Source organism: Achroia grisella, unplaced genomic scaffold (assembly GCF_030625045.1).
Source record: "Achroia grisella isolate CSIRO2021 unplaced genomic scaffold, CSIRO_AGI_Agris_v1 utg1360, whole genome shotgun sequence".
Lineage (NCBI taxonomy): Eukaryota > Metazoa > Arthropoda > Insecta > Lepidoptera > Pyralidae > Achroia > Achroia grisella.
The window spans coordinates 1,629,321-1,646,625 of NW_026712626.1; the positions used below are offsets into that span (position 1 = coordinate 1,629,321).

At 33.5% G+C, this 17,305-nt stretch overlaps 2 protein-coding genes across 4 annotated transcripts in view; one reads left to right on the forward strand and one right to left on the reverse strand.

Annotated features, from left to right (window-relative positions):
- The window catches only part of LOC131855260 (serine proteinase stubble), a 57,184-nt gene extending 55,103 nt beyond the window's left edge, over positions 1–2,081 (forward strand). For all 3 annotated transcript variants that reach the window (XM_059206502.1, XM_059206503.1, XM_059206504.1), the window contains 2 exons: positions 535–702; positions 1,589–2,081. In XM_059206502.1, the coding sequence (XP_059062485.1) occupies positions 535–702; positions 1,589–1,821 (401 nt within the window). In that variant the 3' untranslated portion in view covers positions 1,822–2,081. The remainder of the gene's footprint in view (positions 1–534; positions 703–1,588) is intronic.
- Positions 2,082–4,887: 2,806 nt separating this feature from the next.
- LOC131855350 (angiotensin-converting enzyme-like) lies at positions 4,888–16,107 on the reverse strand. The gene is made up of 10 exons (XM_059206603.1): positions 16,079–16,107; positions 13,160–13,521; positions 12,311–12,699; positions 11,602–11,790; positions 11,066–11,172; positions 10,237–10,382; positions 9,539–9,647; positions 8,167–8,630; positions 6,304–6,459; positions 4,888–5,050 (listed from the first exon to the last, which is right to left on the reverse strand). The coding sequence occupies exons 2-10, from the start codon at positions 13,495–13,497 to the stop codon at positions 4,888–4,890; spliced, it is 2,061 nt and encodes a 686-aa protein (XP_059062586.1). The 5' UTR covers positions 13,498–13,521; positions 16,079–16,107.
- Between the last annotated feature and the right edge of the window lie 1,198 nt (positions 16,108–17,305).

Below are 17,305 nucleotides of genomic sequence, written 5' to 3' on the forward strand. Positions count from 1 at the left end.
AATTCCACGCCGACGAAATCGCGGGGACAGCTAGTACTGATAAAAATATACTTACATTACATTTTACGGTCTCGGTGGTTCAATGGTTAGCACATCACTTTACTTTTGAAGATCGCGGGTTTGATTCCTCGCTTGGTATAAATATTTTTATTCATGAGTATGATTGTTTGTATTGGTCTAGGTGTTGTCTAAGTATATTATGTATTTAAAAAATGTATCTATGAATATACGTGAGACTAGATGGCGCTGTGTGTATTGTAGCTGCCCCGCCAGTGGAGAATCATAAGATAAGCATGAGGTCAGGTCAGTTAGACCATCGTGACAAATTCACCAGGAATTTGTTACCATCCATTTTCAGATGGAACCACGTGGAGGTTAATCTGACATGGTTTCTATTAATGCGGTCATGAGTCCATATTACTAACAATCTCCTTACGAGTATGGAGGGGAGGGGAGGAGGGGCCCTCCCCCCCCCTCCATACTCGTATATTAAAGTCATTATATACTAATGATGATTAACAATTCGTTTTCTAGCTCCAATCTGTTTGCCTGAACGAGGATCTGACTTCCTCGGCCAGTACGGCTGGGCTGCCGGATGGGGAGCCCTCAGCCCTGGGTCCAGGCTTCGGCCTCGGACGCTCCAAGCAGTCGATGTACCAGTGTTGGATAACCGAGTTTGCGAAAGGTGGCATCGAGCTAATGGTAAGTTAAATTCTGATCCATTTCTTCGGTTTTTTAAAGAATAGAATAGAATAGAAATTTATTTATTGAAATGAACCTATATTGAAGCTCTTTTGAAGTGACGGCCCCGGTGGTTTAGTGGTTTAATACACTGTCTTACTTCCGATGGTCGCGGGTTCGATTCCTCGCACAGCACAAACATTTGTATTTATGAGTAGGATTGTTTACGTCGGTCTGGGTGTTACGTATTATATACAAATACATAGATATTTTTTTATCCAGTACCCATAAGACAAGCTTTAGCTAGCTGAACTTGGGTCTAGATGGCGCTGTGTGAATTGTCCTGAGATGATTATTATTATTATTTGAATAGTTATCACTTGTTTTTTCAACTACTGCTCATTCTTAAAGCTGTCTTATCACAAGAAGAACGAGGATGAAACTAGCGTGTTATTAAAAAGATGATATTAGAATATATTATATATATATTAGATACAGATTAAATATACAAGACTGAGGCATATATTTATAAGAAGTCCTCGGTGGTTTAGCGGTTTAGCCCACCGCTTTACTTCCAATAGACGCGGGTTCTATTCCTCGCACAGTGCAAACATTTGTACTCATGAGTATGATTGTATCGGTCTGGATGTTTTCTGTGTATATTATGTATGTATTTACAAATAAAAATATCTAAGTATTTATATCAGATGTTTAGTACCCATAACAAGCTCTGCTTACCGTGGTACTAGAAGGCGCTGTGTTAATTGTCCAGGGTTATTTATTATTATTATTGTTACTAGGTTCATGTTCATAACTTTTGCTGGTTTATTTCGCTTGGTTATTATTATTATTAAATATCTCATAATATTTTTAAAGATTATAAACAGTTATTTATATTTGTTTACAGGTATAAACGTAGTTATATATCCAGAAATGCTTTGCGCCGGATACCGCGGTGGAGGGAAGGACAGCTGCCAAGGCGATAGCGGAGGACCCCTCATGCTAGAAAGAGCCGGCAGATGGTACCTCATCGGAGTAGTCTCCGCTGGGTACTCCTGCGCTAGTAGAGGTCAACCTGGCATTTACCATAGAGTCGCCCATACTGTAGATTGGATCTCACATGCAACCACACTCTCATAGCAGTCCACCGCTCTCACAGAAGTACATCAAAATAATAACAGCCCGTTTTAATTGTAGTAGTCCATAAATAAATAAAGAGTCACTACATTAGTAGTCTGTCACTAAATTAAAAGTCAGTCACTAATCAGTAGTTTGTCTCAGCATTAGTAGTCCATAACTACCATAAATAAGAAATCCATCCCTACATTAGTAGCCCATCACTACATTAATAGTCTCATCACTACATTCATTAGCAGTCCTTTACTTAATAAATTGTCCATAACTAAATTATGTACATCAAAATAAATAGAAGTCTATCTGTTCATTTGTAACTCGTCATTACGCAAGTAGTCTCATCACTACATTAATAGTCCATTGCATAATCAGTTGTACATTCCGAAATAAGTAATCCATTGCCTAATAAATAGCCCATCCCTAAATGAGTAGTCCATCCTAAATAAGTCGTCCATTGCCTAATAAATAGCCAATCCCTAAATGAGTAGTCCATCCTAAATCTGTAGAACATGGCCTAATAAATAGTCCATCCCTAAATGAGTTGTCCATCCTAAATATGTAGACCATGGCCTAATAAATAGCCCATCCCTAAATGAGTAGTCCATCCTAAATATGTAGACCATGGCCTAATAAATAGTCCATCCATAAATGAGTAGTCCATCCTAAATATGTAGACCATTGCCTAATAAATAGCCCATCCCTACATAAGTAGTCCATTCTAAATAAGTAGTCCATGGCCTAATAAATAGCCCATCCCTAAATGAGTAGTCCATCCTAAATATGTAGACCATGGCCTAATAAATAGCCCATCCCTAAATGAGTAGTCCATCCTAAATATGTAGACCATGGCCTAATAAATAGCCCATCCCTAAATGAGTAGTCCATCCTAAATATGTAGTCCATTGCCTAATAAATAGCCCATCCCTAAATGAGTAGTCCACCCTAAATAAATCGTCCATTGTCTAATAAATAGCTCATCCCTAAATGAATAGCTCATCCTAAAAACTAGTCCATTGCCTAATAAATAGCACATCCCTAAATACGAAGTACATCCTAAATGAGGAGTCCATTGCCTAATCAGTTGTTCGTCCCTAAATAAGTTGTTCATCCCTAAGTAAGTAGCCCGTCACTATATTAGTAGTCCTTCGCTACACAAAGCGGTCTGTCTTTGTAACGGACTTTGTAAGTACATTCCAAACGACGAGTTTTCAATGAAAACTCTCTTGGAGTCGGTGATTTGAACTGACGATTCATTTATAGGTATGAGTCTTTGTTGAATGCATTGCGTTCTCGATTCTAATTGCTTTGAGTTTTGAATTATATGCATAAAGGAATAAGGATCAAATTTCAATGCGATTAGAGCCGAAAATGCAGCCTATTACGAAAATATTTTTTTCTGCTGATTTGGCAGTTTGAAATTAATTCAATTGTGACATTAATTATACACAAAATTCGAATTTCAAAATATAACAAAAAAAAAATATGATTTTTGTAGCGGTTTCATATGAATGACGTTATTTTCGATCAAATTATAGTTTAATATTTATTTAAATAATTAAAATTTATATAACAAATTACTATTTTTTTCGTGAATATAATTTTTTCAGCTATTGATTACAAATGGGGTCTAATATTGTATTGTTATTATTAACAATCCTTACTACGGACTAAAATTGGTAGTTTTGCTATTTTATATGACCCATTTGAAAGTTGCAGATACGAGCAATAGTGAACTGTAATACTTAGTAATTTGGTTCACAATTGTAAATGTTAAATTGACCGTATGTCCTACTACAAAACTGTAGAATTTAATCTGTAACTAATTGAGAATTGTTAATAATATTGTTACATAGTTAAGACCATAGACAATTGTTGCATTCCCAAAGCAGAAAAGAGAAAATATTTTTTTTTAAACTGATTGCTCTTAAAAATTAAATAGTTTAAAATGTTATTAGAACTACTGTTTTGAATTATAAATAGAAGAAATGTGATAATGATTTCAATAACACATCGGAATTTGAAATCAAAATGCTGAGAGAAAACTTGTATAATTCGTAAGTGCCTATAGCATAAAGAACTGTAAATATATTTTATATAATATAATTGTACAGTTAGCTCATTTATATAAATCCCTAATTTACCAATTACAATGTAAATAAATTAAGTATAATTTAAGATGGCTTTAAGTAAATTATTTTCCATGCTTTTAATTTATTTTCTAAAGTTATTTTTTTAATTACCTTTACATTTTTTTCGCTGTTATTTTCCTGTAGAGAAACAAAATGTAATTATTTAACGAGTGAATAAGTTAATAAATTGTATTTATTGTTAATTTAAATTTTGTTTTTTTTAAATACTCTAAGTTTAAGTTTTTTTATTTTATTAGTTTAATAGTCAAAGTTTTTTATGTGGTCCGCTATACCACCAAGACTGTAATTTATTACTAAGGAGTCAGTGTGGAGTTGACGCCCCTGTGGTCTATCGGTCTGGCGGTCTCTCGTACGGTACAAACAATTGTAATCATGAGTATCATGTTTAATGTTTGTATGGATCTGCGTGATTTTTATACTATGTACGTAAGTACAAAAAAGTATCTATCTACTTATATCATCTATATAAATGTTATCTGTGACTTCGTTTGCTTTAATTTAGAAAAAATATAGCTTACATCTGCCCTTTCATTTTCGAACTATTATAATTATGCTGCTGGCCCTTATAGCTTCACCGAGCTATAGGGGGCGAGTACAGATAGCACTCCAAACCCGCGGAAGAACTTATGAAGCGGCTGAAGGCCAACTCCCGCCTGACGGATACGACTTTAGTTTTAGGGCACCGCTAGATGTTCGAAACACGGCTCAGGCCGTCGTAATTTCGATCCCCGTTTGAATTGGATGGGGGATTGATCGGATGGGACCTATATATGTATCTCATCATGCAATATATCTTCACATTAAATTAACAGATAAACAAACGTACTTTTACATTTATAATATTATGGATTGATTACTTAATAACAATTTTAAGTACATTTTTTTTATATTATTCGAAGCATTTATTACACTGATTCACGTCTTACCAGCCAATGGGTATACGGTATATACGAACTAATTTTTCCAATAACTTCTGCAGAGGGCGGTAGTAACGTAATAGAGCCTTCGACGATATGGTAGTGTCACCCGTCGTTGCTTGCAAGATATCGCGCCAATGTTGTGAGTGACCTTTTGACATGAGCTCCCTAAAAGAAAAGGAAAATGGGAAAAAATCTATATTCAAATAAACTTAACACAAGCACTTTTGAATAGTCATATTTTTTTATGTAAGTAAATGTATCTTTATTATAAGAGGGTATCGGTGGTTGACAGGTTTACTAGCAGTTTAGAATATCGCCTCACTTTTAATGATCGCAGTATCGATTCATGGCATGATGCAAACAGGGCCACCCTTTTTCTTTTACAAGGGGAAATCCGTCATGGAGATCCGCACGTCCCGGGGTTTTTTTTTAAGCATGATAATGGAATGGTGCACCCGCTTGCGCTAACGGTTTACGCTGGCAGGGCACCAGTGAAGCATGATAAGATGAGCATGAGGTCAGGTCAGTTAGCCCATCGTGACAAATTAATGAGGAATTTATCACGATGGTTTCCAGGGGGAACCGCTTGGAGGTCAACCTGACATGGTACATTGCTAGCAATGGGGTCAACAGTCCACATTACTAACAATCCCCTTTCCCCCTCACGTCCCGGGGTAGGCCTGCCGATACTGCCGGACTCCGGACTGCCGGAAATCGGCTAAAACCCCTTGGTGTCCTCCGAGCGCTTTGGTGCCGGGGTTACGGGATCAAGGTGACATTCAACCGTGAACCCCGGCAGAAACAGCGCCACCTAGCCCAAGTTAAGTAGAGCTAGTGGTATGGGTACTAGACAACTAATAGACATAGTGATTCCTAGCTAAGTGCAAATATAAATTTTATTGTAAGGATATAAAATAATAATAAAACATTGACAGCCTCGGTGGTGTAGTGGTGTAGTCGTGTAGCACACCGCCTTACTTCCGGTGGTCGTGCGTTCGATTCCTCGCCCGGCACAAACATTTGTATTCATGAGTATGTTTGTTTGTATCGGTCTAGGTGTTTTCTATGTATGTATTTACGAAAAAAATATCTATGTATTTGTGTCAGTATTCTAGTGATCATAATATAAACTTTAGCTAGCTTCACTTAGGTTTAGACGGCGCTGTGTGAATTGACCTGAGATTATAAAAAAAATATATATAAAAAAATAAAACACTTCGAGGCACAGTTCTGGGAACTGTATAATATATTTTTTTTTTATCTCAGGACAATTCACACAGCGCCATCTAGTCCCAAGCTAAGCAGAGCTTGTGTTATGTGTACTAGACAACTGATATAAATACATGGATACATTTTTTGTAAATAAATACATATTATACATAGACATATACATATTTATATATCTTAAAAGTACTTACTTCAGCAATTTTCCTGCTGCCTTGGAACCATAGATGTCGCAGCGGTTCATAGGAATGGTATCAGGAACGTCTTCCGTTACCGATCTTCGGCCATACACAGCAGCCTTGCAAAGAGCTTCAAATAGTTGGTGCTGGATGAAACTACTCAGGAAGTATCTAAAAATATATTTTTATCTCATGAAATTTCAGGAATTTAAAGGGAAAAACTATACATATAATTTATTTGCAGAATACAGTGCTTATACTTATGTACAACATTAAATATAATGTACAGTGTATTCAGCTTGTTTACAGGCGTGCAAATTTTTATATATCACTAGCTTTTGCCCGCGGCTTCGCTCGCGTTAATTTATCCCCTTAGGGGTGGAATTTATCAAAATCCTTTCTATGGGGATGTATCTTTATACCTGCGAAATCTCAGCCCGATTGGTTTAAAATTGACAAAGTTTCATACAAACTTTCAACCACTGTTTCATCCCCTTGGGGGCAGAATTAATCAAAATCCTTTCTTAGCGAATGCTTACGTCATAACATCTACCTGTATGCCAAATTTCAGCCCGATCCGTCTAGTGGTTTGGGCTGTGCGATTGATCACTATGTCAGTCAGTGTAGTCACCTTTGAGTTATATATTTAGATAGATTATATTTATGTCATTCTAATCAATAATTAAATTAAAATAAATATGTCATTGGAATTATTGGCACATTTAGGTAATTGTCATAGGTTATGTATTGAATTACTAAATTGAATACATTCTTTTACACTTTAAAAACAATGTGCCGATAGCTAATCTATAGATTTTTTCGATGATTATACCATTAAAACACCATCTTGGTTTAATTTATCGGTTAATTATATTTGATACTAGCTGTACCCGCGACTTCGTCCGCGTGGAATTTTACTTTATTTTTCTAAAATAAAAGGACCCTAAGTTTGCTCCTTATTACATCAGCTACCTGCTAAAAAAAAGTCCCGTCAAAATCGGTCCAGACATTTCAGAGATTAGACGGCACAAACAGACAGACAGATAATAATTGTAAAAAATGTTATTTTGGTGTATGTACTGTATTTATATTCATATGTACGTTGTAAAAAAAAGTTATTTTAATATTACAAACAGACACTCCAATTTTATTTATATTGCTGATTGTATTCAACTTATTATTCAAATCTATACAAGATTTGAATAATAAGTTGAATACAATCAGCGGTGTAAGATAAAATACAAAAAATAATAATAATAAAACAAATGCCGAACACTCCAGAAAGCACAAATCTATTTGTAATATATGAAATAAATAATACACTTTTACTTTTATTGGAGTTTCCAACATATATACTGTATTTTATTTTACACCGCTAATTGTATTCAACTCATTATTTATATATACAATATAATTAAGAGTTACATTAAACTCAGGTGGTATTTTAATAGTATTATCATAGCCTATAGACATACAGAGGACTACAGACTTAAAAATTTAATTATTTACGCCCGTAGTATACTTAATCATGCGTAACTATTTCTAGCCAAGATGTCATGTGTTGGTACCATATAATTTATATCTCCTCACCCTTTAATAAAGTGAATGACTGAAATTTATGAAGTTTATTTTGGTAAAATTTATTGAATTATCAGTTTTGGATTGTACTATCATACTAAAGTTATGTGTCCACATTTGATAGGTCTTCATGGGATAATAAATGAGTTTCGCTCAATATAAGCGTTATACTGGTTAATATTACAACTCATTACTGTTACCTGAATATGTATCTTGAACGGAACTAATGCTTAATCAATATCACAAGTTTGATTATTTTTGTTCCTCTAATTAATTATAAATTCACAATCTTCAATATACCTTATAAACGGTGTATTATCAGGAACATGAAATTTTGCGCCAACATCGAAATAGTATTCGCTCCTAACTTCCGGTGGCGCTATTCCCATCAATTCTTCAGACATCTTCCAAAATTCTTTGTTCAGATTATTAATATTCATTGATCCATCAAAATATTTCCATCTGTACTCGTCTATGAGAAGCGAAAATGGTATCTGTGGTATTTTATTTAAAGCTTGCTTAAACAGAAGAATATTATCCGTCGATTTTAATTCATGAAGTAAATCATTAACTTCGTTAATATCTTCTTCTTTGAATTCACTCTCATCTACGCTGTATTCTTTATCTTTATCATGTTTACTATTAAATTCATTTGTGTACAATATAGAATCATTAATGAGACCGAGTCTATGTAAATGTTGTGGAGTTAATACACCTTGCATTATAGTATCACCTATGGTTTCATGAAGCGCTGTATTTGCTTGCTGCAAAAATGTACATCGTATTATAATCAGACCAGATTTATAAGCAAAGACGATGACAGATCGGAAATAGAAATTTAAAAACTGAGACTTAGTGAAGACTCTGTACAGGAATTTATAGAACTTGTTAATGTCGTTGCCTTTCGCGAATAGCTATGACTTGAATTTAGCTTGTCCTATGCTATGAAAAAAGACTTTCAAATGAAGTAAGACATAATATACCATAATAAGACATAATATATCTTGACTTATTTCCAAAAAACAGCAATATTCATAATATTAATACTAGATTTAAAGACAAACTTGCTGACCCCAAGTATCGTTTAGAAAAAGTCAGTAGGTCTTTTATGGGAATAGGTATAAAAATTTACAATAAGATACCAAAGGATATGTTGGAATTACCCTTAAATAAATTCAAAACATCTGTTAAATCATATTTACTGAGTAAGGCCTATTACTCATTAAACGATTACTTGAATGACGAGTGTGCATGGCAATAGTTGTACTGAATTTTCATTTAATGTTAGACATAGACACCTATATAAATATACATTGTAAATAAACTGGCTTTAAAAAAAGTAATTCAATTGAGTTTCTTGCTCAATTGGATCTATATACCGAACTGGACGGTAGGGAAAAAATAAAATTATAATGTAAAAATTTGACATTCATATGCGGCTAAAATGTCCTACATGAATAAATGATTTTTTAATTTGAATTTGAATTCGAATAAGTTACTTAAAAAAATAGTACAGACTGTACGGCAGGTATTACCGAAGCTTGATTGATTCGCTTACAGACGAGTTGCTTCAGTATTTTTTAATCTATTCTCTTAAATGCAAGGGGGGAGAGAACAAGAAGGTCGAGTAGGTGTACTAGTTATGAGAGCGTTATAGTTTATAAAACTTTACTCTGAATAATCCCGGTTGTTCCTCGTATGCCATATAATATTGAATATGTCCAAGTTCATGATGCAGCACATAGAAATCTTCCATACTTGTTCCGGAACAGTACAAAAGTCTGAAATTGATATAATAAACTGCAATTTATAAAATGAGAGAAATAAAGCAAAAAAATAAATCTTTAAAATAAACACCTCAAGGGCGAATATTAGTTCCTTTGTCTTTCTACTTAATTTTAAATACGCCATCTACTATTGATAACTAATTTATTAATATAGTAGATAATAATAACCCAGTAGTAGTACACACTGCGTTAACTAGTCCCAAGCTGAGCTGAGTTTGTGTTATGGGTCTAGGTCTAGTAGAACAAAAGCATTGATGGAAATACTTAATCACATTTCTTTTTTAAATACATATTATATATAAACAACACCCAGATCATAGTACACTTTACATATTATAAAATGAAGTCGCTTCCGCTGTCTGTCATCTTAAATCTTTTAAACTACGAAATGGATTTTATAGTAGTTTTATCAACAGGTAGAGTGATTCAAGATGATAGTTTATACATATAATACATGCATGTTTTACTATAAAACAAGCTGAGAATCAAAGATTTGTAATGCATCTATTCGGTGCGTTTGCGGGTCGTTAATATATTATACATTGGAAACGCTCATTGTGTCCTTTAGACTATATCTTTTTACCTGAAGTCGCCATCTTTAAACATGTCTGCCGCGGTGCCATGACAACGCGTTGCATTATTTTCCCGCCTGAATATGGATTCGCGCCAAAATGTATCAGTCATTGGCGGTAAACCTAGTGATTGGTAGAAATCTTCCGCTCGCTTTACCTGCAATAGAAGTAATGTCATTATTACATGCCTACGTACAAAAAATGTCATAAAGAAAGTATACATAGACGTGGATGGATGGAAACGGAGAGAACGACCAAAAGAAGGATGGATGGATTGTGTGAAAGATGATATGTATAAATGATGTGTAGGCTCAGATATGACGGCTGTTAGGAAGAAGTGTAAGAAGAGGACATATACCGCCGACCCCAAATAATGAGAAAAAGGCAAGGCAATGATGATGATGAAAAATTAACTTGTGTATATGTATCATTCGTTCGGATAGCTGTTAATGTAGATAAGTTTAAAATTAGCCCTATTGTTAAATGTCAGATTGATAATACTAAATTATATCAGTATAATTTCGCTTAGTAAAAGTAATAAAAAATATCTTAATCTTAAAAATATCTATAATCTTAAAAATATAAAAATATCTTAATCTGAAAAACAATTAGTTTTTTCCGGAATCCAGAAGTTATATAATATAAATCAAGAATAAACACATTATAACAGAAAATATGTCAGTAGTAAATGTGCGTTGGAAAGACTTCAAGGATTTGAAATTTGGCCAAGTTTTGCGAGTTTATTTTGGAGGCTATTTTCGACTCTAACAATTCTAAGTATGAATCTACGAATTTACTTCTAAAAAAAATATATGTGGGTTGCGCTATGAATTTTTTTACCATATGAATTGATGTCCAGTTAAGTTTCTTGATATTTTCATCCAAGTTTAAAGTCTGCGGTATAATTATATCTAGCAAATTCTCCCAATTTTGTGCCCACAAATTACCTGAAATAAAATAATGACAGTTGGAGGTAGTTTTGTTTTTATTAATCTAAATTTTATTAATTTCAATAAAACTATTTCAATTGCTTAGAAAATTGTTGATTGATTGATTTTGAATATCAGATTGAGGAATGAACTATCTGCCGAGGTTTTCTTTAGAGACTACTGTATGGGGTTTTTCAAGAACGGCATATTAAGGTTTTTAAGGGTCTGTAACGAGCACGAGACACCTTTATTTTTTTAGGCGTCCATAGGCTACGGTAATTCTTTACCATCAGATTAGACGTATGCTTGTTTGCTACCACCGTAGTATAAACAAATGTAGTGTGATTTCCAGCATCAAGAGCGTTGTTCTTAAATTATGAATAAATGGGATATCAGATGAAAGTGTATATGTGGACAAAGTATGATCAATAAAAAAAGCATTATTACCAAGTAAATGTGCTGGTAGATATCCAAATTCCGGTACTAAATCACCATACTGCTTTCTTAAATAGAATCTAGCTACACCATGTAGCAGTTCGTATAATGGACGTATTTGATCATATAGATTACGAGAGAGTAACTTCAAATTAGGTACTTCAAGTTCATCTCGCCACGCTGCTCCTATATCGGAATAACCTGAAAGACATAAAAAGGTGAGCGAAGTGGACGACCGAAGACAGAAAATATGGTCTGTGTTCAAGATGACATGCGTAGAAGAAGCGTAAGTTTGATCTAATATCGATTATTGGTCATAGAAGACAGAAGTAGACTCTGTGCCAAATCTGTGTGAATACCACTGTCTCACTTATTTCTGCTGCCTATTGGTGTTTAGATTTAATGAGATAGAGCAGGTAATTAATTATAATATATTATGTAATGATGTCTCAGTAACGGCAACGCATAAGAGCACCAAGGGCATTTGTCCGTGTCTAGTGTTAAGAGACCACATAGCTTTGATTATTAATAATAAAATAATAGTGTGAATATTGGTGTTAGCTATATAGTGGTGTTTATGTCTTTAGGCGAAGACTACTGTATCCATTGTGCAAACAGAGTTATTGAAATTACAATTTGATATAAATTTTTGGACAGGTCGTAATGAGCGTGATAGCATGACATACGAAATTATATAGATAAAACCTAAAAATATACTTACCACTTCTTCTTGCAGCCATATTTTCTAAAACCACTAATTCTTTATATGGTTCCTTCATAAGTGGTCCCACTATTTCTCTCCATGTCAACCAAGTCCATCGTAGTACATCTTCTTTCTTCGAAATAGCCATCAATTTATCAAAATCTGCATCATTGTTTAGACAAATAGCATTTTTATAGTCATCATGATGATTGGCTGCAACCTTTGATGCTATAGATACTCTATCAATGTCCTGAGATTGTACAACTTCGTCAACTGCAGTTAAGTAGTTGGTGATGGCTGTTTCAATATCTGATACGTTATTTCCGGTTACGTTTTCTTCATTGGGAATGCATATATTTATTTCTGAGTACATAGACTGCAACTTTTCATATAACGTACTGGCGAGTCTACAAAAATAAATTTTGATAATGACTCGTAATATATTTAAATAATACATTAAAATGTTTTTTTGTTTTTGAAACGAAAACGAGTAATTGAAGTATTTTACATTATAAATCAGAATTAAGAAAAAATATTTCCAGATGTATAAAGGAATACCTTTCAAAATTATTCTTTAATTATGAAATTAAATAAATATATATTCATATCTCTTACGATAATATCGAAAACTATTCTAAACATCAAACAAACTGTATTAGTAGTTCCTTCAAAACAGTATAGATACTTGTAAGAGAAGGGAACTGGTACCTAAAATACAAATTTCTACTTAGTTTAGATACCAGGGAACAATTTAAAATGTAAATATTGGATGCAAAATAAAAATTATTAGACAAACTGACGGTAGATGGAAAAAAAGCAATTAGCAATTCTATTTAGTTCGGGAATTATAAAAAAATAGAATATTACCTTGTTTCTCTGTAGGTGTATTTAGGTTCTCTACACAAGAGATACGTCTGTCGCCTATGGGTGTGGCTTAACAACTGACGCTTTTCCAATGTTGCCAACTGACTGCAAACTTTTTGTTGCCATATTATCCGTTGTTTTTGGTATTTTGCTGATTTAGTTGGTAACTCAGGATTTCCTGGTTCGAGTGATGATGCCCAAGCAATTTCAGCGGCTATTGCATTGAATTTAACGACGTTTTTGTTGATTTTATCAAACAGTTCATTCATGTGTGCATTATCAAGGCATAAATAAGTTTGAGGTGTTACCAGTAATATAAAACCCAGTATAATAGTTTTCATTTTGAAGATTATACAAATGTCATCCTTTAAAACTTATTTGTTGTATCGAATAGGAACTTCTTTCACTTTTACTTTTTGCCCGCGGTTTTGCAAAAGTGATATATTTTTTTTATTATAATGGAATGATGCCCCCGCTTACGCTAACGGTTTACGCTGGCTTGCCATTTGCCAAGAAGGGTTAACTGACCTGCAGTTCAGTTAGCCCTTCTTGGCAAATGCCAATTTACAACGATGGTTTCCAGGGTGGCCGCATGTAGGTCTACCTGACATGGTACATTATTAGATAAAGGTTATTAGTCCATAATACTAACAATTCCCTTTATGCCGGTAAGTGATAACTGTCGCATGTACATGGACATCACGTTATCATGTGACACCGTGATACCATTCATGCGTTGGCATTCAAAAGGATAAGATGTCATGTCTCTATGACTAGTTCCTACAGTCGCAAAATATCTTAAGTAACCTACTTGGTGACGAAAATATGTCCACTGAATATCTACATCAGTATAACCATACTGATGGAGATATTCAGTGGATATTCAGCAGTCAATATAATTTAATCTGGTTTTTATCACATTTGCACGTTAGATATAACAGTTATATGACAAGAACATCAATTTTTAATGTGATGGATTATACTCTTTATTTTAAAATCAATGTGCCTAATATATACAGAGGCACTGAGACGACTTTTTTATAAAAAAAATATTTTTATCTTCAGAGAAAATCTCGATTATAATATTAATAGTTGTTGCTGGCAGCCTGTCATTCTTTTTTTAAAGTTTGTATTTTTGTTATCAGTTTTTTTATATGTCACTTTTGCCTAGTTCTTGTTACCTCTTCGCTTTGGGAAATACACATATTCATTACAATTCTTTGATTTTTAATAAATGAGTCTTTGTGTTCCCGCTCCAGTCACAATAGTATTATTATTACTGGATTCACAGATAATTTTCCCCTGCTCACCTTTTCCCCTCTCACTCTTTTCCCCCGTGCGTTATCTTGTCAGCGGTCGAGAACTGATTTCTGATAACAACCACTTAACTGTCTGTCCATTATCAGGGACGTGACATTTCACTTAATTTAGCTGATTATAATAATGATTAATTTATTCATTAAATTATGTACTAGCTATACGGAGGCCTCGATGGTCTAGCGGTTTAGTGCGCCGCTTTTCTTCCGACGGTTACGAGACCTATTCCTCGTACGGCACAAACATTTGTATTCATGAGTATGATTGTTTGTATCGGTCTGGCTGTTTTCTACGTATAGTATGTATTTATAAAAAAATGTATTTACGTATTTGTATCAATTATTTAGTATGGATAAAACATGCTCTGCTTAGTTTGGGACTAGATGGCGCTGTGTGAATTGTCCAAGGATATTATTATTATAATATTCTCTTAAACTCAAACTATGAACAATATTCGGTTGCTTAGCTTAAAGCAATTTTACAAGTATTTATTTATTTAAATTGAAGGAGTGGGAAGATGTACCTAGTGGCTAGGGACATGATAGAGTAGGGAGGTATTAGAGGGCGATGTTGGAGAGAGGAGAAACTGCTGGACAAAAATAAGGTAAGCTGACCCCACCACGATGTGGAATATATATCTAGAAAGAGAGAGAGATTATTTTTTTTAACTTGCAATGTTTGTATAGAATAAATCTTGCAAAGGAATTTTAACCTAATTTAGAAATAAAATTAATATATAAATTTTCATCATTGCCTTGCCTTTATCCCATTATTTGGGGTCGGCGCAGTATGTTATTCTCTTCCACTGCTCTCTATCAGTCGTCATATCTAAACATACTCTTCTTTTATTCATATCATCTTTCACACAATCCATCCATCTTTTCTTAGGGCGTCCCCTCCCTTTACATCCATCCACATTCACATTATACATTTTCCATAAGACATGGTCCTCATTCCTCCGCATAACATGCCCATACCAGCTCAATCTGTTACCTCGCAACTTTTCTATAACCGGCGCAACTTTCAAACTTCCTCGTATATACTCATTCCTTATTCTGTCATTCCTGGTAACCCCACACATTAACATTCGCATTTCTGCCACATGCACACGCCTTTCGTCCATCCCCTTTACGGCCCAACATTCAGATCCATACAATATATAAATTTTATTAATATTAAATATTAATTAATTAATTAATTAATAATTAATATAATTTAATAAAAAATACTTTTACCGAGATTTACATATAAAATAGGGTATAAAATATTAATTGCAAAAGCATATTATATTTATTATAAAATTTAATAATTTTTATTTATATTTAAATATATTTTATGAATCCGTATTAAGACTGTTTGATTATTTTGAATCGATTACAAGTGAAAAGCAATAAAAAAAATAAAAAAAAATAATTTTGTTTTGAATTTTAAAATATCATGTCTCATTTACATTTTACTTATTTTTTGAGATAAAGAGTTGCCTTCTTAATTTAAAATACTTTTACAAAAATTTCGAATTTATAAAATAGAAATTGTTTAAATATATTTTTTTTAAATATTACACTTCACAGATAACCACAGATAATAATAAATGTCAGATGTTACAATTATGTTTTACGTACGTCACAGGTGGGGGATCGTGTTACGACTGAATCACAGCTTCGGAGGCGCTAGGAAAGTTTTATTTGTGTCAAGACATTAGGCCGGTTATACACGATACGCATTTATTATTAATGTATTATATCGAGGTAAGATTTTTTTATTAATTTTAATCCTAATAATATTATATCCTATATGTTTGTTACGCTTTCATGCAAAAACTACTAAACTGAACATACGAACTTTTTAATTAAAAATTTAAATATTTTTTATTTAATGGATTCAATGCGAGCGAAGCCGCGGAAAGCTAGTAATATTATAAATGCGAAAGTTTGTAAGTATGGATGTGTGTTACTACGGTTAAACGGATTTTGATGACAATAATAATATAGATTATGCATTAGAATAACACATAGGCTACATTTCATATTGAAATTTATCGCGGGTGAAACGGGCACAACTAGTTTTATATAATTGTAAGATTTTTTATGTTTATTTGATGATTAATAATAATAGGAGATGAGATGAAACCGGCGTGGCGTAGTAGTTTAATACCCGGAATTACAACCCGAAGGCCGTGAGTTCAAATTTAGTCGTTAGTAGTTTTTTTTTATGTATTCACTACTACAATCAATATGCAGTGAGGAACTGGTTTCTGAAATAGGTATAACATGTAACACAAATCACCAGGTCCCCAGCTGAATGTGATATAAGTTAAAAATATGGTAGAAATTACACGATAGTGTGTGTGTGTGTGTGTGTGTGGGTGTGTGAGAGAGAGAGAGATATGAAGAGATATGAGACCCAAAATATACAACGAAAAAAGTTTCAAGCTTCTAGTTTTAAAAAGTGGCCTATATCCTTTCTCAGGGTCTATTTGTGTACCAAACTTCAAACTTAAGATTAAATTTGTTTAGTAGTTTTGACGTGAAAGCGAGATAGACAGACAGACAGAGTTACGTTAGCATTTATGTTATATATGAGTACCTCCGGATTATGTCAACCTATATTGTGACATTATGGAATGCAAACATTACATAGTATAAAACAAAGTCTCTGTCGCTGTCTGTCCGTCCCTATGTATGCTTAAATCTTTAAAATTACGCAACGGATTTTGAAGCGGTTTTTTTTAATAGATAGAGTGATTCAAGAGGAAGGTTTATATGTATAATACATGCACACCCGTGCAAAGCCGGGATGGGTAGCTAGTGATTAATAAATAACTAAATATAA